This window comes from Lagopus muta, chromosome 13, assembly GCF_023343835.1.
Source record: "Lagopus muta isolate bLagMut1 chromosome 13, bLagMut1 primary, whole genome shotgun sequence".
NCBI lineage: Eukaryota > Metazoa > Chordata > Aves > Galliformes > Phasianidae > Lagopus > Lagopus muta.
In genome coordinates, this window is record NC_064445.1 from 3,255,432 (window position 1) to 3,278,640 (window position 23,209).

The window sequence follows — 23,209 nt, forward strand, 5'->3', positions numbered from 1 at the left end:
AGTCATGCAGCTGCCATCAGTTACTGACAGGCTGCTAAACAATTCAAGATGCTTTTCAATAGCTCTTTTTTTTTTTTCAGCTTCTAGAGCTGTCTGCCTTCCCATCTAAGGTTACATCATTGTTGTCTTTAATAATTCAGAGACCATCCCACTTACACTAATGCGATGGGTGTGTTTGGCTGTCAGTTAGAGCAGAAGCCACGAGCAATGAATCACAAGTCAGTAATTTTATGTACCACTTGTTTGCCCAAATTCTTCAGCACAAAGAGTTTGAGATGCACACAAGCCTCATACCTACCTGTTTTTAAGAGGAACTGGATGAATTGCTTATGCTTTTCCAATTTGTTTCCTTCCTGACATCCCAGCTGGGTTGGCTGGGGAGTTTCATGATTTTTTTAAGGAAACAGGAAGGTGCAGCCCTACACTGTGTGTACATGAAAGGGCTGACGTGTGTGTGCATGGATACCTCAACATCAACCAATTTGAAAACAATGGCTGTCCCAAACATATTAAGTCCTTACCAGTTTTATGCTAGCTCAACAGTTAATCAGGCTCAACATTTTATTTTCACATATTTTGACAGCAGCTGTGCCACTGAGTGACCTTCTTCCAAGCTGTGCTCAGGCAGCAGTTCTGCTTTGGCTCAGAAACACGTACTTATTGCTGTACAGATATTAAAAGCATTCCAGATTTCAAAGGAAGTCTCTTTCCTCCGTGAGTTATTACTGTCTGATCATTCATAATCTGATGGCAGCACAAAAATGACCAGGAGATGAAAATTCATAGGAAGGAAAAACACAAGGCAAAGCAAATAAGGAACCACGTAATTTAATTCCTACTACAGATTTCAGACATTCATTACAATTTGAAAGTTCACAGCAATTCATCTAACAGAATACCTTAATTCTCTGTCTTCTGTTTCTCACACACCACCACCTCGATTTTGGTTCCCCCTATGGTCAGGAAACACTCAGACTTTCTCCTCGCTCTTTTCCCTATCCATTTTCTTGCCCCCATTAACTGAGTGTTTGGGCAGCATTTAACAACCACGCTCACTAATAGCACCTCGTTTATCAACCTCCATTTGCACACCGCCTAACAGTCACAGGGAGTGTTGCTTTCGCAGCAGCACAACGAACACTGAAAGAACACCAGCTAGACACGAGTGCTCTGAAGCCGTGAGCTCCTGGATAGGCTCTGCCTACCTCCCCCAGACCCTGCATGACATGGGAGCTCAGGGACAACCACACACAGGTATGTCTCCCCTATGGTGTCATTTATGGATGCGAGCCCTGATGGATGCCAGCAGGATGGCCAGGTTGGGGCAGGCCTCACAGCGTTGTCAGGCAAGCCTCCATAGCCTTGTAAGGCAGACTTCCATAGCCTTGCAAGGCAGGCCTCCATAGTATTGGTGCAGGGCGCTGCGCACAGCAGCTCCTCAAGGGGGCGCCTGCCGTCACGCGGCTTCCGCACCCCTCCCTCACTTCCGCTCTCCTCTCGCACTTCCGCCCGGCAGGGGGCGGTGCCGTCGCTGCTCTCGCGAGAGTTTCTCGGCCCCCGCCTGCCCGTCCCGTCCTGCCCGGACGTGGCCGCGGCCCCGCAGCTCAGCGCTGCCGGCGGTTCAGCCCAGCGCGGTGCGGCCCGGCTCCGCCATGGCCTCCGACAGCGACACCGAGGAGTTCTACGACGCTCCCGAAGATGTTCACCTGGCGGCCGCCTCCCCCGCGCCGTGAGTCCCGTGCGGCCGCCGCCCTGCCCTGCCCTCCCTCGGCTCTGGGGGAGGCGGCCGCCCCGCCGTCTGCACACTGCGGGTGTTGGGGCAGCGCGGTGGGTCGGTGGGGGGGGGGAGCCGAAACCGAGAGGCTGCGGGGACACGGGGCGGCTGGCGGGGCTGGTATTGCTGTTATTACGCTGGGGTAAGACTAGCCTTCCTAGGGCGGGCAGGATGCGTGTCTGGGAAGGATGTGCGGCGGTGCGATCCGTGCTGATGGCTCAAATCCTCCTTTAGTGATGGAAAGATGTGATTTTTCTGGTGCAGGACGAGCAACGGGGCTTCTCCAGCACCGGGCTCGCTGTTCCTGTCTTTTAAACAACTTCAGGTGCACTCTGTCGTTCGTTTCTAATGCCGTTGCCTGGATGTTAAGTGTCGAGGGCTCTGAGCAGCGTTTTATAGCACAGCTTCCCGCACCTGTTAGCTCAGAGCTGCCTCACTATATTGTTGTCGTTAGCCAAACACACTCCTTCTTCTGCAGTGGTAAATATCTTTCTGGTTTTGTGCTCAGTGGGTTGTATCAGCTCTGGTTTTTCAGGCAGTCCGGACCCAACCTCTCCACGGTTTGACCTTGCAGGATGAGGTGCCACGTAGCTCAGCGTAGCAATGAGATACGGGCTGTGGGATCCATCCATTGGAGCTTTAATAATTGATCAAGGGTTTGTTATTATCTGTATAAATGGCTCCTGGGTGCCTTGAACAAGGGAAGGGCTAGGCTTGAATCGTATCATAGAATGGCCTGGGTTGAAAAGGACCACAATGATCACCTAGTTTCAACCCCCTGCTCTGTGCAGGGTCACCAACCACCAGACCAGGCTGCCCAGAGCCACATCCAGCTTGGCCTTGAATTCCTCCAGGATGGGGCATCCACAGCCTCCTTGGGCAACCTGTTCCAGTGCCTCACCACCCTGTGTGTGTGAAAAACTTCCTCTGCATCCTCACACATAGCATAGCTTTTCTTAACTTAGCTTTTTAAGTAGCCTGGTGGAAAAACGTGCCTTGGCATACAGTTTTGCAAGATGTAGTAAGATGAATTAACAGCATGTTGTTACAGAAACGTGGTGATGCTCCTGCTTCTCACCTTGCCCAGATGCTAGTGATCACCAAACCCTTCTGAGTTGTTTTAACTGAGTAACTGAAAGCAACTGAAAACAAGGAACAGCAAAACCTCTTCAGTAAGTTGAAACAGCTGCAGCCTGAGAGGATGGAGAGAGGGTAGGGTGAAGATGCGGGATTTGTGGCTAAAAGCAGAAGTGGGAAGCTGGAAACATCCATTCTTTGGTAAAAGTGAGCCACTAAATCTGTCCCAGCTCCATATCTTACCTTTTATTTGCTACAAATAATGCTGTCTGTCCAGACTTGCAAGTTTCCCCCACCTATATTAAGTAGTTCCCCCACCTTGCTATGGAATAAGTTAAAAGAAATTAAAACTGAAGTTCTTTTTTGTTTCCTATTGCTCTTCCATAACCTATAAGAATGCATGATTGGCTCAGATCGATGGCATCAAGTAAGGAGATCTCAGAGGGCTTAGTTTGCAATGTGGATACTGAATCTGTCATTCAGTCTGATATTCAGTCTGTACTAACAACATAGAGTATTTTCTCTAAATAAGCTTTGGAATTTCCTGAGAGCTAATTTCACATTTACATTGGGTGCTTTTTGGCAGCAGGCTTGTAGATTGCAGTTCTGACACCTATACATGTGTAATGGCACTGAGCTGTGACCCACAAAATAGAGAATTTCTTGTGAGAGGAAGGGCAACCGAAAAGTGTGTGTTAGCATCTGCATTTTCAGTTATTTCCTTACACATTCATGTTCTGATGATCAGCAAAAATACACAGGAATACATATGTATATTTTTTTTGCAGCGTATACTATAAACAGCTTTTTGCAAAGTAGTGCAGATAGATTTGCTTTCATTAAAAGTGTTTTTTCTCGTTTCCTCCCCACTGCCCTGCATAGGGAAGTTTGATAATTGCTCATATAGAAATTTTGAAGTGGTGACTTTGCTTTTTGGTTGCTTTACTCATTACTGCTGTGATGTGTGAGAGTGGAATTTTCAAGTTGTATGGAAGCTCCCAGTTCCCCCTCTAAGTCAGTAACTACCAATGATCAAATCTCTCTCTGAAGGAAAGCACCATATCCTTAAGTTTGTGTATAACTGGTACTTCATAAGGATTAATTAGCAAAAATGGCAGAATTAGCTACCGAATGTCATTTGGTAATTGGCTGAGATAGCTTTTCTGAACTGATGATGTGTGTGAGCTGAAGTGTGATGAAATAAAATGTTTGGAGACTTCTCCACTGCCTGCAGTGAGGTCTACATCCTTCCCTTCTGCTGCGGGTCTTTTGATGTGTAACTGCTTTTGGTATGATGTACGGACATTTTATTGTTTGCTAGGTCCAAAGCAATGTCTGCTTCTGTAAGCATCCTAGGAAAAGAGATCTAGGTGCCAGTGTAGCCAGTCAGTGAAGGCACCTGTTGGTCCTGTGGTCATTGGAGTGGGGATGGAGAGGCAGTGTAGCAGAAAACATCCTGATTGAACCTCTGTCACTCCACTATCAAAAGGCTGTAACTGAAAAAAGGTCAAGGAAAAAACCTCAGAAGTTACTGTGGGCATGAAGGAGGATGGCAGTTGTGAGAGAAGAACGTGAAGTCAGGCACAGTTGTTTGGATGCAGGTACATGACTCGCTTTATTTCTTATAAAGAAACACAGTTCACCTACTGTGTAATGAAGAATTGCTAAATACTGTATTTTGGGTACTGCACTAGAGCTACTAGTGGGAGAGTGGCTTCCTTATGGCTTGTCAGTATTGGGATGAGTTCTGCAGCTGAATAAATACAAAGATCTTATTGAAGTGTTTATCTGGTGTTCAGATTAATCAGACCTGTGCTGTTTGTGCAGGTGAAATAGAAATTTTCTTCCACTATTGCCCGATCTTTGCGGGTAACTTTTAACTCCTCTCTTTGTTAAACTGATGGTACCGGTGGTGTCACGTTAGGATACCGGAGTTAGAAGCCTTTTACTTGAAATGCAACCTGCAAAATCTTTTATAAAATATCGTAGTGGAAATGCTAAGTCATGTCTTGAAGCAGTGATGGAGCACCTGGTGGAAGGCAGGGCCAGCCCAGTGGAGTTCAGGTGTATGGAATGTACCTGAGTGGATGGAAGGGCTGGAGCCAGGATCCACCCCTCACAGCCCTCATGTAAGGGTTGGTAGTGGAGGTGAGGGCATCTCTGCATACCTGAGGCCTTCTGAAGGTAAGCAGCTTCTTCCCTTTGTTTCTGTGCCCACAGGTGTTGCATTTGAGCACATCCTCACTTGCTGCAGCCTGGGACCTTGCTGCTCTGCTGTCATTGCTGTGCTTTCCGTTGTGTTACAAATATGTAATCCCATCATCTACTGAGCAGTCCTATGTGAAAGAAAACTAAATTTTTGTGCTCTTCTGTGTTGTGTCAGAGCATCAATGTGGGATGCTGCTTTTGAGTGCAGATTTTCCACAAAGCTGAGTATTTGAAAGTTAAGGAATTTGGGAAGGGCAGCTACATTGTTTGAACCTCGTATGGTGCGTTACTAGTGAGGGAGTGATGTGCCTGCAGCAGAAGGGAGTGTGCTGGTAGCTGGCAAGTGTTGTGACAGGACAAGTGCTGTGATAGGAAACTGTACAATCTTGTCATCACAATAAGACTCGGTGTTTAACTATCTAACAGCATTCTGAGCTGCAGGTCTGGGATGTAGTGAAAGTTGACAGTTCACTGATTGGTTTACGTGGTGACCTGAAGAGAAGTAATTGCGTGATGCCTGTCCCCAAAGATACCTCCTTTTTTTGTGTAATTAGTGAAATGAGAGGTCGTCTCAGAGTGGATGCTAATGCAGCCAGACTGTATCAGGGTATGCATTACGTGTAATGGGAGATGATTTTAAATGTGTGCTTGGAGTAACATCGGTACACTAAGAAAAGGATGACAGAAAGATGGTTTGTGGAAGCTGGAGCTGAGAAACTGTCAGGGATTAGAGAATCTCCAGTGGGTTTGTGACAGACAGAAGGGCTCTTAACTCTCTTTGCAGTGTTCTGTATAAAGGAGCAGTGTATCAGAAGCATTCACTGCTTGTCTGAATCATTAAGTATACCTCATTGTAAAGGAAGACCATTAAAACTGTTTAATACAAAGCTTACTGTTGAGATTTCTTTCCGGGAGCTCTGCATAAGTCTGTCTTCTCTTTCTAACAGGTCACCATCAAAGGTTGGATCCTTTGTATTGAAGGTGAGTTTCTTAAAATCAATCAGATGTAAGCATTTATACTTAATGTAGGTGTGCTGTGGCAGTCCTGACATCTCCTTGAGGAATGGTAAGCTTTCTTTGCTGCAGGGAGCAAATGTTCTGCTTGTGTCTCTTGATGTTCCAGCTTTACTTTTAGGGAACTTTAACATGTCTTGAAGCTAATTTGATTCTAAAAATGAAATTTGCAAATTAATTGAGCTGTACTTGACTGCTAGACTATCCTCTTTCAGATGATTTATGAATAGGAAGCATGTTTCCATGGGACTTGGTTTTTTTGGGGTCCTGGTTGATCTGAAATACTGACTTCATTCCTTTCAGTCTTCAAAATAAGAAAAATCTGTGTGTGTACTTCAGGTGACGTGAAAATACAGCACTATATTTAGCTGATGGAGATGGCATTGCCACTTCCTACACAAGTAATTGGTGTGCTGCATCTGTGCACAGCGACAGTCAGCTGAATGTGACACCTGTTAAAATAAGGAGTTGAATAGTGTACAAATGTCACTGTTTTTCTGGTCTCCAAAGAGCCAGCAGTGATACTTGTGCAATGCTCAGATGGAGTAAAGGAGGCTCAATATTTTGTCCTAATAAATCAAATGATGCATTTGTCAGCACTGTTAGAGAGTAGGTGATAGCTTCCTCTCTTCAGCTGCCAGCAAATCAGTTGTCTTCTTACAGTGATACCAGCTCCTATGGCATCTCTTGTGGAGCAGCCATCTATTTTGTGTTCTGCTTAATACTTTGAACGTGTAACATCCCTTTAACAATAAACCTTTCAAGAAATGTAGCTATCATTCCTTCTAAGCTCAGTGCAACCAAACTGACTTGAGTGTCTTGTTGGCTGAAACATAGAGGATTTTCATTACCAGGTTTTACATATTGCTTACAGCTCTTTCTTTTTTGTAAGTATCGTCCTAAGTCACTGTTTCTGAAGCTGAATCACTGTTCTCTCTCTGCCTGGTACTGTATCAGTTCTCTGAGTGTGTGACTAATGGTACAGTTTGCCTTGGAGTGGGTAAGAAAGATTCCTGAAGTCCAAAGTTTAACAGGTGTGTGAGGTTAAGTCAACAAAATTAGAAATTAATGTAATGGGTTACTGTAGGCACTGATTGCACTTAAATTCTTAAGTTGTGTCTTTGAAGGTAAACGGTGATAAAACAAAAACAGAGTGGAAAAAAACGTATGGAAGGTGGTGGAGGAGTGGACAGAGAGGAATAAGATTTTAATGATTGCAGCTGTCTCTGCGTAGTAGGAAGGAGGAGGAGGAGGACAGTGATTCTGCGTCTCTGCTCAGGGAGTCAGCCAAGATATGTTTGTTTTTTCTTAACTTTCTGAACAGGTGTTGGCTTATTTGATAAACTCGAGCCAGTCACAAAAAGTCTTTCTCTTTTTCTGAGACTGCCCCATTAGTCAGAAGGATTACGTGTTCTCTGCAGGTCCCTTTCAGCACTGGGGGTTTCTATCAGATTCCCCTTTAGGCAGTGCTCTAGGCAGTGTTGTCAGTACTTCATGTCAACAGGATGCATGTGATGTGCAGTAAACCATACTAACTGAGGTTAAAGTTGGCTTCTGGTTAAAGCAGTAACCTCTGTGGTGTCAACTGCTAGCTTTCCTGAGCATAGGATTGTTCAGAAATTGACAAATCCTTTCACTCAGAGCTGGGATATTTTCAGTGTTAAGCCTCTGTATAGATGCATGTACCTGATATACCCAGTGTCTGTTGTTTCTGGAGCTTATCCATAACTATGATTGGTTAATTATTTTATTATGCAAGGTTTAAGACTCTTACAAGGACTTAATAAATTATTTTGGCACAACCCGCTTCACTGCATTATTTTTATTCCTTGTTTAACAGGCTGTGCCAACGTGGTGCTGCTGTTTGTACATTTCTAAACTACACTTACATTGAAAACTAATAATGTTTCTGTTGTAAGTGGTGATAAAGCAGTTCTGGCATCTTTTCCCACGCTTGACAGAGAGCAAAGTATGTTTATGTATCTTTGCTCCAGGTTCTTAAACGTGTATGTTTCTCCAATCTTCGTGATACCTTCGGTTCTATTTTAGTTGAGGCTGGAATCTTAAGTCATTTATAAAATCCATCATTTTCCAAGTAAGATATGTTTGTCTTGGAGTCTTTCATCAGATTTCTGTGCATTACAACACAAGCAGGCAGGAGGTTAAATACCAAATGTTGAATTGCCTTTTGTTTAGCAATGAGCACACTGATTCTGAGTGTGCCAGTGTGAAATAATCTGCATGTGTACTGTGCATTGCTTCTGCCAGATAGGTACTTACTCCATAATGGATGAATATGTGGCAGCATTGTTTTCCTTTATGCTTAATGCAGTTTCTTCAAGCTGTGTGTAATCTTACTCAAGACCTTCTCACTACCATCATCCTGTATCTTTTTTTTCATAGGATGTGGACAGCAGGCTGCACAAAGCTGGAAATGAAACCTTTGTACAAGAAATGAAGCAAGATGATTCAAAAGAGGTTAGTTATGCTTCTTTACGCTTCCATCCTCACACTGGAAATATGAAATAACACTAATGAGTTGTCATCCAAAAGCTAACAGAATGTGTGGCTTCTGTTAGTGAGAATATTCATCTGAAGGGTAAACATCAAGCTAAAGTGTTCTAAAAACGTATCTAAGATTTGCAAGCATTGAATTATTTAATGTATAGAATCTTCTATACTGGTATGTGAAATCTCAAACAGCTGAACAACTTTTGATCCAGTGATAGCTGTCTCTCAAATTAAAGAAGAAAGAAAATTACTCATTTTGTTTCATTGTTCAGATGCACCTATTCCTGCATCTAGGTTCTGGTCCTCAGAATTTTAGTCAAAATATATTTTGTATACAAAGTAACTCCTCAGTGAAGAGTTTTCTGTTTATTGTATTACCATACAAACTGTATGGTAAGTGTTCCCCAGAAGTAGCTACTGTTTAACAGTACAATGTTGTTTTAATTATTTCCTTAGATTATTGACAGTATTATAGAAGAAAGCCAGAAAGCACAGCAACTAGATGATGATTCTTTAGCCTCTAGAGGGAAAGGACTGACTGTTCCAACTTCAGATGCAAATGCTTGGATTGCTGGTGCAGGTATCATTAATAGTATTCCAGAAGTACTGGCTGCTAAAGCTTCGTTACAAGAAGATCCAAGTGAACCAGTGCATCAGAGTGTGTGTGAGGACCCTGAGTTGGAAGCTGGGAGGCCTTTATTTACTTCTGAGGAACAGGAAACTGATAAACTAACAAAAGTAACAAATACAACTGACCATAAAAAGGATGAAATTGAAGCACAAGAAGAAACACCGAAAGATGAGGACATAACAGACGAGAAAGAGGCGAATACTTTAGGACAAGTGACTTCAGATTTATCTACCAAAGACCTTCCTACAACAGAAGAAATGCCTCCAGCAAAACCACCAAGGCATCTTACTGTGGAACCTGATATTGTTGCTAGCACAAAGAAGCCTGTTCCAGCACGGCCACCACCTCCAACAAATGTTCCTCCTCCAAGGCCACCACCTCCTGCACGGCCCGCTCCACCCCCCCGGAAAAAAAAGAGTGAACTGGATTTTGAAGTACAAAAACCTGTTTTAGAAGGCAAGTCATTTATTTAAGTGGCTTCAGCTATTTTTGTGTTCTGAGGGAAGAGTTGTTAGATCTTGTGTTTTCAGTCCACCTGCAAGCAAAGAAAAGCTTTAACAGTTCCAAATTCTTATAGTGTAAAAAAAAAAAAAAGCCTTTTGCATTACAAATGCTTCTAATTCTTGGACTCTCTTGCAAAATAACACTTTTTACCAAAAGACCTACTTCTACAGCAAGAAGAATTAGCCATACCGATGCAGAAGCTAAGGAAAGAAAAGAGGCTTCGAATGAAGTATCTGTTATCTCTGTTAGGTTAGAAATACAAATCAATGTGTAGGCTGAGGACTCATGAAAATGAGTATCCTGGGTTACTAGGAAAATAAGCAAAAGAGGAAAAAAAAACCCCAATTTGTTAGCAGAACTGAAGAAGACCAAGTGTGAAATAGCTGGAGGCATAGATATGATATATGAAATATGTAGCTGTTAGGACAGATCTAGTGGTGGTTGATGGGGGGGAAAAAAAACAACTAATGAACAGAAAGTTGTCAGATAATGTCAGCACTCCAGTAATCTCTGTAGCCTGTCCGTGGCTCTTGTTATGCTCTTTTTACTGTTATGAATCTCCTTTCAGTTCCTCGAGAGACTTTCACAGCTGGTGGTCTTTTAACTCCAAGTGCAGTGACTGAGGTCATGCCCAAGGATTCTCAGCCTTCTTTGGATTTGGCAAGCGCTACTAGCGGAGATAAAATTGTCACTGCTCAGGTATTGGGAAATGGCTTCAAGTCTGAGAATCACAGTAACGTTTTCTGTCATTCCATTGTTAGAGGTTATGTATCTTCTGTCTGCAAAATTTCAGGAGAATGGAAAAGCAGCTGATGGCCAAACGACAAATGAAGTGCTTGGACCACAGAGACCCAGATCTAATTCTGGAAGAGAACTCACGGATGAGGTATTAATAAAAGCAATCTGTACATAGTACTTTTTTGTGCTTGCTTTTTCCAGTCTGCTGAGTTAATTGCAGTATTCACACCTTGCTCTTGCCCTCTGGCCTGCTATAAGCTGTGGCCAGAGGCTCAGAGAGAAGGGATGGCATACTGACTTCATCCATGTAAGGACTTTGTGGTTCTTGAGTCATTTGGAGTAGTAATGTGTAGAAGTATGAGCTGTAATGGGTCTGGGATGCTGTGAATTTGTGCTTGTAACACATTGCAAGGTTAATGTGAGGGAACGTTAGCAAAGCTGATAATTTCTTCCTGCACAGAAAACAGGAAGAAGTCAGCAACAAGAAAATGACTTTCCTAATATTGAGAAGTAACTTATTCAGTTAATAACTTCAGTTTATCCTAGTGATGCTATCAAACTGTTGTCAGCTTACTATTGCTCAACAGGTGTATTCGTGTTCCAAAAAAACCCATTTCTGTAGTACTTGATAGGTTTAAATACTCTTTATCTGTAGGCAAAGATTCTTTGCCTAAATCTGCTAAAATACCTGGAAGGTGGGGGTGCTTCAGAGTAATTTTATTATATATGTTTGATTTTTAGCACAGCTTGTGTCAGGTAGTGTCTGATTTTTATATGGCTGCATTTCTGGTCTATGAAATCAAAGCTTGTGATGACATGTAATTGTTTATCTGTGTGTGGTGCTCTGTAACAATTGCAGTAGCATGCTGACAGCAAGATTAGCCTGAACTTTGTAAAATGCAGTGAACAACATGATCTCTCACTGCTGTAAATAATCTGTAAGACCGCATGATTTCTGTTTTCCTTCTGATGCCTGTTTGAGCCATCTTGACTTCACACCATATTTCTTCCATAGGAAATTCTAGCAAGTGTAATGATAAAAAACCTTGACACAGGTGAAGAAATACCCCTGAGTTTGGCAGAAGAGAAGTTGCCAACAGGCATTAATCCTCTCACTTTGCATATCATGAGGAGAACTAAAGAATATGTCAGGTATGAATGATGATAGCTTTAAACTCTTTCTAGTATTGTTTCTGTCGTATTTTTTTGCATACAGAGGACTCTTTGTGCAAGGGTCCCAATCCAGCTGTCTCTGATTTGCATGTTTAATTCCCTGTTCTGTCTGAACTGGGTTATTTATTGAGGCAACAGAATTATTTATTGAAATTTTTCTAATTTAATCGAAAGTTTATGATAATACTGCAGCGTGGGCCTGTGGTCATTGTGGCTTCTACTGGAAGGTTTCCTTGCTCTGTTCAGAGCTTTGGGCCTTTCTCATCTTTAAAACTGAATGTTTGTTGTTTTTTAAATTGAATTTTATATTTTAATGATCAGGGAATTATGTCAACTTAGAAAATGGACTTATTTTTAAGGCCTAGATTGATGCATATACATAAAAAATCAGGGTTTTTGTTTGTTTGTTTTTTGTTTTGTTTTGTTTTGCATTGCTGTTTAAAGTAAAATTTCACTTCCATAGAACTGTTTCTTGGACATCTAGGACATATATGCAGTTTTACTATCGAGATTCCTAAGAAATGATAGACCTGTTTTATCATTTGGTCCTACTTTACTGGTTTTTCACTGTTTACACACAGTAAGATTTCATACTGAACACCAACTCCTGTATTTCCTAGTAACGACGCAGCACAGTCTGATGATGAAGACAAAATGCAGACACAGCAGACAGATACTGATGGAGGGAGGTTAAAGCAGAAAACGTAAGATGCTGTTCCATGTCTCTACAAATAAACGTCAGGTTTCATTTTAAGCTGAAACTCCCCTTCTTAAATCCAAACAAGTTATTTAATTGGTATCTGAAATTACTTAAGCCTATTTTTCTGCAGTTAAACTGAAGATTACATGACTGCTGGCAAATTAAATGCTTATTTTTAGAAGCAGTAGTGGAAAGCAATAATGCTGCATTTCAAATCGAAGCTACTGATTCGTAATAACAAAAAATAAGAATTTGCCACTGTTGTTGAATAAATGCCTCCCTTCTTAAGCACGCAGCTGAAAAAGTTCCTTGGCAAATCTGTGAAGCGAGCAAAGCACCTTGCTGAAGAGTATGGGGAACGTGCTGTAAATAAAGTCAAGAGTGTTCGAGATGAAGGTCAGTGACATGATTTCTGTGTGTTACTCCCCCACCCATCAAATAAATCTGTTTATCCTTGGGCTTCTCAAATTCAAAGCTGGCTGAGGGGACACATACTGGTGTGTGCTACCTGAGTACAGTTGGCTTCTTCAAGTCTGTAGCTTGGTAGGTATTCTGAGGTTACAAGGCTGGTTTCTTTTGCAGCAAATGTTAACTTTTAGTTAAGCCAGTTGAATAGTGTGATTTTTACTTTCATATCTAGACAGCTTTCTAACAGTACAACGATCTTTCTTAGAGTTATTCCAACACAGTTAGAAGTTGGGATTTTCTTAATTGCTTTAAGAAAGTCACTTGGCCTTCTGACAATCAATGCTCTATCCTCAGACAGCTGGAACTCCTGGTAGAAGTTTTTCTGAAAACAGCTGAGTTGTCCCTTTGTTTCAACAGTTTTCCAAACAGGAATCTAGTACTTAACTAGGCCAGTTTAACCACAGGCAGAGACATAAGTGCCACTGAACTGCTGCACTTCAGGATCCTATATTGCCACTGGAATTTTGTGCCAGTTTTTCTGCAGTTCTCCTGCTTCCATGGGCAGCCCACCAGGCCCTTTCTGCATATTGTAAGAAGAAACCAATGTGATTAAATCTGTAATTTTCAGCATGTGTTAAATTGGCAGAAATTGCGACGTGCAGGATGTACTGAATGCAAAACCTGGTGCAAGATATGAAGCAGAATGAAAATTCATGGCAATTACTTTGGGTGTTGAGTGTTTGGATGTACTGCAAACCAGAAATAGTATAGGTGTGTTCTTAGACCTTGATGCAACGTATTTATCTTTTGCTTTAAGATCTTACAGCTGTTTATCAAAATTTGCAAATTCAAGACTGATCTGCTACTGAAATGTATTGGCACATATTCTTGTTAGTAGAAAGTGTGCTGCAACATTCTGAATTTGTGTTCCTTTTAGTCTTCCATACAGATCAAGATGATCCTTCTTCCAGTGACGATGAAGGGATGCCGTATACGAGACCAGTTAAGTTCAAAGCAGCACATGGCTTCAAGGGACCTTATGATTTTGAACAAATTAAAGTTGTTCAGGATCTCAGTGGAGAGCATATGGTATGTCTTAGATCTCCATTTTTGTTTTGTTGAATCTGTTCAGCCTAAAATTCAACTTTTAGCCTTTATCTACTTGATGACCTTCGTACTTTTTCATGAAGGGCAGTTAGTTCCATTCTGTAAAAGCAATATTCTGGCAAGAAATGAAAACTTGACTGGTTTGATCAAATTTTTCAGGAAGAGAAAGGGGTAATCACATAATTGGACATGAGAGATTCTCTGGAAGTTTTCCTCAAAAGAGTTTGTGTTGCATGGTACTTGTTTTCCTGATTTCTGTAGCTAGAAATGTAAGCCACAAATAGGCTATGATCCACTAACAGAAGTGAGCACAGAACAGCTGTTTGTCCAAGTCAGCAGAAACTGAACTTATGTGCCTGTAAGAAATATAAACATAATGAACTGAAATACTGGATGAATTCTGCTGGCAAAAGTGGGGAGAGATGAATGGGATGTATGAACTGCGATGATAAGGAGGGAAGAGACTGGAATGTGATGTTTCCAAACAGGCAACTGTGGAGGGTGAGCAGCAAAACTTCCCATCCATCACTGTTCTAGTGCTGCACATTCACCTGTGGAGTCTGAAATTCATTCATTCTAGTATTGGACTCCCCAGGTACTTTTACTGACAGCAGTTGTGACAACAATTGAAGCTGTCCCTCATCTTATAGGCTGAGGATAAGGCATATAGCAGTCAGTTTCACTGGGGAGTTCAAAGCTGTCCTTCAAAACAAACATTTCCAAGACTGCATCTATATTAGTTTCTATCAAGCCAGTAGTTGACTTCTTAAAACCTGGGAAGTTCCCCAAAAGAATTTGAAAAGGGAGCTGGGTTGGTGTGGTCGAATACCTGGTGTCTGTTCAATAAACAGAAGATGGAATATTGCTGGTGTGGTACCATGTTCTTATTGGTTGACTCTTTGGACTTTGCACTGGATAAAGAGTTGTCACAAGCTTTGCAAAATCCTCATTTAATGTATATATGTAGTACTTGTTTAGGGTGCTGGAATTGTTGTAAACAAGCATGATTTCTCCAAGGGGAAAAAGTGAAATGGTACCACAGCTTGAACTAACTTCAAGCACAGCTACAAATATTTGCTGTATCTGCATGTCACCTCTGCCTTGCTGTCCATTAGTAATCATACCAGTTTCATGTAGAACACTGTGGTGGCACTGAGCAATGCTAAATCCTCACTTCTACAGCATTGTACCCTGTATGCTTTCAAACTTTGTGCAAAATGTGTTATGCTGCCCACCAGATGTAACCATTACTTTTCAGTGCCTCAATCTGCAACTTGTTTTTGTGTATGTCCTGAATCACATCTGTTGACACTGTATAAAAGCATTTTTTGTATAGGAAGGGTAGTTTATGTAACTTAAACCACAATCTCTTTATTTGAACAGGGCGCTGTTTGGACGATGAAATTCTCTCACTGTGGTCGATTACTTGCATCTGCAGGACAGGACAATGTCGTGAGAATATGGGTTTTGAAAAATGCTTTTGACTACTTCAATAACATGCGAATGAAATACAACACGGAAGGTAACTTTCCATATACTGCTAGAGCTCTAAAACGTTAGAAATTCTACTGGTGTAGGAACTTGGTGCTGATTGTGGAGCTTCTGCTTCTGTTCTAGGCCGTGTCTCACCTTCCCCATCCCAAGAGAGTCTCAATTCTTCGAAGTCTGATACTGATGCAGGGGTATGTACACTAGATATTGAGAAAGGAAGACGTGGTTGCACTGTTCTGTACTGCCAGGTCTTTATTGTTGTTTTATCCAAACACATTTTAAATAGTTCTTGGCCTGAGGCATAGACAAAATGTTTTGTCAATATTCTTCGGCCAAATACTGTTATCCCACGTATCTGGGAAGCAAGCAAGGAGCCAAGTCACTGTACTTCATACATTTTTGTAGTCTGCCTTGCTTCACTGTGGCCTTCTGCAACTAACTTGTCTCCCAGAGTGGATTTCTGAAAGAGACATTAAAGGGGAAAAAAGTCTATTGAATTTCCTGGCATAGCATTTTGCCTTCATGCATTACTTACGGTTAACATCTAACTTCATATGCTCTTTTCTGAGGAAGGCCGAGCTGAACAATAGCATACTTAGAAGGCTGGCAAAGCATGATGTTGTTTGCACATCTGGATAGAATAAAACGGGACATCACAGACCAGAAGTGTTAAGACATTGTTACTTGTAGAGCATTCAGATACTTTCCTAATCTTGCCATTGAAATCAATGTGATCAGGGTTTTTCTGTTTTCGGTAGTGTAAGAAACAAATGATAAAACCAGGGTTTAACTGAAGCTTTTTAGCAGTAACGTTATTTAATGCATGCTTTTGGTGGGGAGGGGGAATCCGTCCTTACCCTTAGGTAACTGCATGCCATGTACACCAGAGGTGTTGTTTTAAGGCTATTTTTACATGATCTTTTGTATGGGGAATTCTAGTTTTTGTTTTGCCACCTGTCAATGCTGAAAGGCCCTTTTGTTAGGAAGTTAGCATTCTTGATGCGCATTGGAACACCGAAGCTTTAACTCGCAGTTTATTTTCTGCACTGAAATACACTTCTCCAATTTGTGTACTTGATTCCAAAAGATTATCTTTGAACGTTTCCTTAAATTGCTGTCAAGTTTATCCCATTGAATAAAAGCTGTATTGATGGACAGTGTGGAGCTGCTTGGTGTTGGTATTTCAAGAGGATGTTTCACAGTGGGTTTGTGCTTTAAAGTTACTGTGTTTATTAGTACAATGTTATTTTGTATCATTTAAGAGTCCTTCAAATTGTTACAGGCCCTGTGCTTCATGTAAGCAGTAACTGCTTTCTTTAAGTTTTCCAGCTAACATTTTCTAACGTTTCTGTACCTTTATCTGATAGATTTGCAGTGGAGTTGATGAAGACCCAGATGATAAAAATGCTCCATTTCGTCAACGGCCATTTTGCAAATACAAAGGGCATACAGCAGATCTCCTTGATCTTTCCTGGTCTAAAGTAAGGCACCTTAAGACAGGCTGCACAGTTCTCCTGTGTTTTCATTGTTATATCAAATACCATTAAAAATATTTCTGAACAGTACAAAAGAATTTAAGAGAAAGGGTTTGCAGAAACATCACTTCATCTGAAATAGCTGCAATAAAAAGAATTAACTTCTTGGGCTTCTCTAATTAAGGCTTTTTATAAAAACAAGCTAGTAATGCAGTTGTGGTTTTGTATCATTTTTTGATACTGAAGTAAGTTGAAATGTTTAGAGTTGGAGGGAAGGAATTTTCACTGAGCTGTTTTGTAATTTGAGTTATGGTGTTAATGGCTTTTCTTGTCTTCTGTATGCTTTGCTGTTTTTATGCAAAATGCACAGATTCTGAAAAACTGCTGAAGAGAAGCATGTATTGAGACTAGAGAACTGCCTTGTGCTTAACTATCAACACTTTTCCCACAAAGCTCAGTTGGGTAATTCTCCATATTGGAAGACTGTTGCTATTTTAAGAGTTCACTCTGGTTGAAGGATCTTAAGAGAAGCTCTTGCCCTGTCTCTGGAACTTGTGCTGATTTTTCTTGTACCTACTTTTCCAAGTACTCGTTTCCACTGAGATTCTTCCAGAAATAGTTTAATAACTGAGCTCTGATGTTGTGGGCTTAAGGAAAGCACCACTCAGTAATGGACATTTCTATCTGAAAGAATAAAATGTTGACCTTCATGGAAAGGGAGGAATTGATGAGACTTGTTTCCATTAGCATTTAGGATACCACACCAAAAGAAGCTTGATTTCTGAAGAGTTGCCTTTCCTGAAACATGCTGTGAATAGATGGGGCTTCTCTTGTATTTGCCCATGAGAGCAGGCAGTCCTGATGGCTTGCTGTGCTCTGAAGAAGCTTCAGAAATCTTCCCTGCAGTTCCACCCAAGTTTCTTCTGTAGCAGGGGCTGGGGAGCCTGTTAACATTTATAGTGTTATGGTGCATTACAGTTGTAGTCAGTGTCCTGGAAATGTTGTGCTAAGGAAAATTGCAGCATCTCAGCAAGTTACACAATTTAGTGAAACAGTGTTAAATGGAAACTGGTAAATACATTCATCAGTGATCGAGCATGAGAGCTTTGGGCTGATGCTTTTGTAGTTGCAAGAAAGCTGTACAAAGCACTGTAATTCAAACAAAAATGCATGGTATCAGCTTCTGTATTTTCTGTTCCTTCTGTGCCCATTGCTAACCATGGAATCCTCCTGTTCCACAGAACTACTTCTTGCTTTCTTCTTCTATGGACAAAACTGTCCGTTTATGGCACATATCAAGAAGAGAATGTCTCTGTTGTTTCCAGCATATAGACTTTGTCACTGCTATAGCCTTCCATCCAAGGGTAAGTGTAATAGTCTTGTTTCTTCCAGAGGCAGAATTTGAGATTCTTACCCCTTTATTTGTAACTTTAAAAACACATTGAATAATAGTTTGTGTGGTTTAAAAGTATCCCATTGGATACTATTCCAGAACAGTGTTTTCATTTTCACTAAGCATCACTGAGAGTGTCCATGTTTCACCATTTGTAGGAATAAGGTGGAAAGTGAACTGTCTGTAGGCTAACAACATCACAGCTGGCCTAACTTGGAATAACACAGGGTTAGTATTTCTGCAGCTTGTGTTTGGAAGAAAAAATGTGGTTGTCCTAACAGTCCCAGCTGGAGGTATTTTGTTGTGAAGGCTGCATAAGAAATTGAACTTGTCAGTAAGTTTAATACTGTCTGTTCAGTCATCATAAACTTCATAATGAACACATTTATGGGATTCCTCACAGAAGTTTGGAAATCAGTTGGGATGGTTTTAAGGAAATATTTCTGGGCATCCTTATAGCACAAGCAGAGATTAATGCAGTGTTTCCTCTCAGGATGACAGGTACTTCTTAAGTGGTTCGTTGGATGGGAAACTCCGACTCTGGAACATTCCTGACAAAAAAGTGGCATTATGGAACGAAGTGGATGGGCAGACAAAATTGATTACAGCTGCCAACTTCTGTCAGAATGGCAAATATGCAGTAATAGGCACGTATGATGGAAGATGCATCTTCTATGACACAGAGGTAAGAAAGTTTTCCAGATTGTTTTCTCACGTTAAGCAATAAAGATTGAAAAGTGATGCTTCTTATTTAAGTATCAAGAGACAAAACCTGTTAGAACCTGAAGCAAAATAGGTTAAAACTTCAGTTTAAATCAAATTATTTGAAATAAACATAATTTTTAATTTCTTTTCAGCACTTGAAGTACCATACACAAATACATGTACGTTCTACTAGAGGCCGAAATAGAGTTGGAAGAAAAATTACTGGCATTGAACCCTTGCCTGGGGAAAATAAGGTACTGCCTTTCAGTAAAAGCTGGACTTGATACTGGAGTCTTGCAGTTATATCTAATGCTCATTAAGTTTTTGCTTGCTCAGCTAACCTTTGTTTGCCATAATCAACTTAAATCAGGATTCTTTTTACTCTCCTTAGATGAAATTGCTTTTGCCTATTTTGCGTTACAGGATACTGACTAGTGGTAAAATTCAGTGATACTCTGGTCTGATTCATGTGAAGCTGAGGAAATGTTTATAGATTAAATGGCTTCAGTGAAAATTTCTTTGGCTTAACTGATGTCTCCAAATTTAATATTCATGCAGTATTCTGCATTCTTCACCCTAGAGGTGTTCAAGGCCAGGTTGGATGGGGCCCTGGCCATCCTGGTCCAGTATTAAATGTGGAAGATGGCCGGGGGGGTTGGAGCTTTGTGATCCTTATGGATCCTTCCAACCCAAGGCATTTTATGGTTTGTACAGAAGCTGAAAAAATGCTGAAAGCTCAAGGCAGATATTCCAAAAAGTGTACTCTGTTCTTTGGAATCAGTCCTTTTGCTTGGCTTTGCTCTGAGCTGGAGCCTTGAGTCGAAAGGTGGAGATAAAGATAGATAAAGATTCAGAATTCTGTGTGATTCTGTGTGAAAGGTGGAGAATGAACTCTGTTGCTCCTTCTTGTACATGCTAACTGCTTCCACTTCTAATTTTCCTTTCATTTCTTTCTAGATACTGGTGACATCTAATGATTCCAGAATTAGATTGTATGACCTAAGAGATCTGTCTTTATCTATGAAATACAAAGGTTATGTCAACAGCAGCAGCCAAATCAAAGCCAGCTTTAGGTAAGACAGTATTATGGCAAGGCAGTTGTTGAATTTTGAAGGTACCATGGGTGAAGTACAGAGGCTTTTGTTTGAATAATCTGTATACATTGGTACAAATCTGAGCCTCTGAGATGTCTTAAAGCTCAGAATACAGAGGTAACTGAAGGCTGTAATTCTATGAAAAGATCCTATAAGTTGTGAACTTGGTCTGACTGCAAGTCATCTGAAGAGCCACTGTAACACTTACTTGAGCATCCAATGAAAGTAATGTTTCTCCTTCTTTCTATCTTAAGCCATGACTTTACATACATTGTAAGCGGTTCAGAAGATAAATATGTTTATATTTGGAGCACCTACCATGACTTGAGCAAATTCACATCTGTAAGAAGAGACCGTAATGACTTCTGGGAAGGCATTAAAGGTAAGAAGTCAATTATTTTATCAAAGACTTGAAAATAAAATTAAAACCTGGAAGACAAATACTTTTCTGAGCAGTACTGTTCATTTAGTTTGAACAAATAGTTAACATCATAAAGCAAGGTGCATTGTGATTTTGGGTTTCTTAATAAGTGGACTCAAAAACCTGATCCTCAGGAGACGTGCATGTGATTAGGATGCATGGTTGGGATGGCAAGAGATGTGGCTTGGAGCTTTTCCAGCTTCAGTCAGATTCTGAATGAATGCCATGTTTCATTGGCAGAGCTGAGCTGTATAAGTATGTAATCAAAACACTTATCAGCTCTTAGATCCCATATGTGACTTCAAGAACGAATGCAAGCATTTATTTACTTTTTGTCATGTAATGAAAGAAAAAGAGCAACTCTTTTGTTTATCCAGCCTCTGAATCACCACTCAATGCACAGGGTTTTTTGGGAAATGCAGGGCAGTGTTTATATCAAATGTGCTCTGGAACTCTTGCTAGTTAGCTTTGGGTGCTTACAGGAGCTTCAGAGGTCCTCAGAGTTGTAAAACAATGATAATTGTTTCTTGAATGATGAATTTACTTAGTGCAGCTAACACTGGTATTCTTGGATACTTACTAACATGTATGCCTGCTGTTCCTGTAAAATGAACAATCCCTTGGAACAAGGTAATCAAAATTGGTTTGTCTTTCTGAAGCACACAACGCTGTGGTCACCTCTGCGATTTTTGCTCCCAATCCTGGCTTGATGGTGTCACTGGAAACTTCTGATAAGCAAGAAGCTGAAAGTAAAGGAGAAGATTCTGAAACAGCTGATACCATTCCCTCTGGTAGGTGTTAAGATGGCCTCTGCTTGATACCACAATATGAGAAGAATACTTTGATGTGGGAGGGAGGCTTCTTTGGAAGAGAAGTCATTGCAAGGGGCATGAATGTTCTGGACATCTTGACTGCTATTGCAATGTAAAACTCCCAGACCAGGAAGTGAGGGATGTAGTTGTTGCCCTGTGTATTTTGGCAGTATTCCTGTTAACTTGAGCCGTTAGGAGGTACAGCTTTGGGTTGGATATAATGCAAAAGTCCCTTTCTTACAAACACGGGTGTTTCTTGAAGAAATGGTCAGATAATAAGAATGGGCTGGAGGAAGAAAAGTGTCAGCGATTCTATTAATGAGAGCTTGATTCATTTGTAAGAAATAACAGCTTATTCTCTTTCCTTAAGGAGCACTGAAGACAGATCACACGGAAGTGCTTTTATCGGCTGACTTCACTGGAGCAATCAAAGTCTTCATTAACAAAAAGAAATGTGTATCTTAATTGTTTTGCAACTGACAGTATAAAACCATGGTACTGTGGGATTAAAATTCCATTAATAACGTGGGCAAAAGCAGAGTATCTAATATAATAATGTTACAGGCTGATTTATTTTTAAAATCTTTATTTTATGGCTACTCAAATACAGGATTCTTGGAAAGCAGTGTCTACCTAATTAACACTTTGGCTTGTAGAATAGAAGGGAACATGTAAGAATAATGCTGCCAAACATTAGGCTCTAAACTTTCTGAGAAGAGGTGTTCTGCAATGTCATTGTGAACCTGCACAGGTTTCTGCACGAAAACATCTTCACATCTGTGTGTGCCTTTTGGTTACATGCACTGAGTTGAAAATCTGTTGGAGGTTTTGGTGGCTCTTGTGGCCACTGGGTGTGGGTGGTGGGGAAGATGGAGGAATGGCTGTAAAAGCGGTGAATGATTGGGTCTGATCGTTGCACAAAATTCCATTTGAGAGAAATGTTGAATTTGTAGTAGCTGTTGTTCAGAGTTTTAAGTTATGCAAGTTTTTTGATGGGTCAGCAACAACGTGTAAATGTTTTTATAAATTTCTCAACTTCAGGACGTGAAACTTTTTGTTGTCTTTTAAGTGTTGTGGACTTTAGATTCCTTTCTTATATGTAATTTTTTGCACACTGGAGCACAATACTTGTGTAAAGAATTCTCTCATTCCTTGTTCATGGGCACCAGGATACATTCACCTTCCAGATAAAATCAAGCTGCATTAGAAAGTTCTTATATTTTACAACTACGTAAAATAAACTGTTTACATTTTTTTAAGCATTGTAGCTTAAAGTTTTAAGTTCTTGTTTGTTTGTTTAGTGCCACTGAATTTTGGAAGTCTTTGTAAATATTCATATAAAACACCTATGAAGTAACATTCTGGGCACCCTGACCCATGAAATGTTATTGATGGTCAAGTGTTTCAGAGGAAAAAATGTCATTAAACTTGGTCACACACTTGGAAAGTGTTGCTTCTTTCCCATTTTGATTCCTAAATTTGCCATTTGTCTAAATAGCGTTGGCTGCTTTGTGAGATCATTGGTCTTGTGTGCTCGTTTTTAGTTCTGTTTTGTCCCATCCTGTCACTTCCTTAACAGCTGTGTCATGGGGAATGGAGTACTGGCACTAACTGTGGAGCAGAATGGAGTGCAGTTGTACAGTAATCTGATGTAAGGAGGAGGTTTCAGAAGCGTGTTAAGATTCCTGTTGTTGCCATTAGTGGGAGAATGAAGATATGGGAAGTCAGGGAATTGGTCCCACCATCTTAATTTTCTTCTCAGGTGTTGATGTATTGGCTTGAACGTGAAAGGGAATTGCAAGGGGTATATTGTCCAACAAAATAAATACAAAAAATGCTGTGTCCTTTAGAAAAGTCACAGTTGGCACACATGAAGTAAGTATGGCTCTGAATATTCGTGTATGCATGAGGCAGAAGCAAACTCTTGATTTGGTTTTGTTCTTGGAGCTCTTTTGACTGACAGAGGTGGGAAG

General features: G+C 40.8%; 1 protein-coding gene across 3 annotated transcripts; it reads left to right on the forward strand.

Moving 5' to 3' along the window:
• Window positions 1-1,539: 1,539 nt before the first annotated feature.
• On the forward strand, window positions 1,540-22,722 carry WDR44 (WD repeat domain 44). Of its 3 annotated transcripts, XM_048959865.1 has the most exons (21): window positions 1,611-1,729; window positions 2,826-2,946; window positions 6,007-6,040; window positions 8,477-8,551; window positions 9,041-9,671; window positions 10,288-10,418; window positions 10,513-10,605; window positions 11,473-11,609; window positions 12,251-12,334; window positions 12,620-12,726; window positions 13,676-13,827; window positions 15,229-15,367; window positions 15,463-15,527; window positions 16,704-16,817; window positions 18,053-18,175; window positions 18,698-18,889; window positions 19,062-19,163; window positions 19,867-19,982; window positions 20,258-20,385; window positions 21,084-21,215; window positions 21,607-22,722. In XM_048959865.1, the coding sequence occupies exons 4-21, from the start codon at window positions 8,528-8,530 to the stop codon at window positions 21,699-21,701; spliced, it is 2,565 nt and encodes an 854-aa protein (XP_048815822.1). In that variant the 5' UTR covers window positions 1,611-1,729; window positions 2,826-2,946; window positions 6,007-6,040; window positions 8,477-8,527; the 3' UTR covers window positions 21,702-22,722. The 3 variants fall into 3 exon arrangements, with proteins under 3 accessions (XP_048815821.1, XP_048815822.1, XP_048815823.1); XM_048959864.1 differs by lacking the exon at window positions 2,826-2,946 and having other exon boundaries at window positions 1,540-1,729; XM_048959866.1 differs by lacking the exons at window positions 1,611-1,729; window positions 2,826-2,946 and adding an exon at window positions 4,474-5,035.
• Window positions 22,723-23,209: the final 487 nt, after the last annotated feature.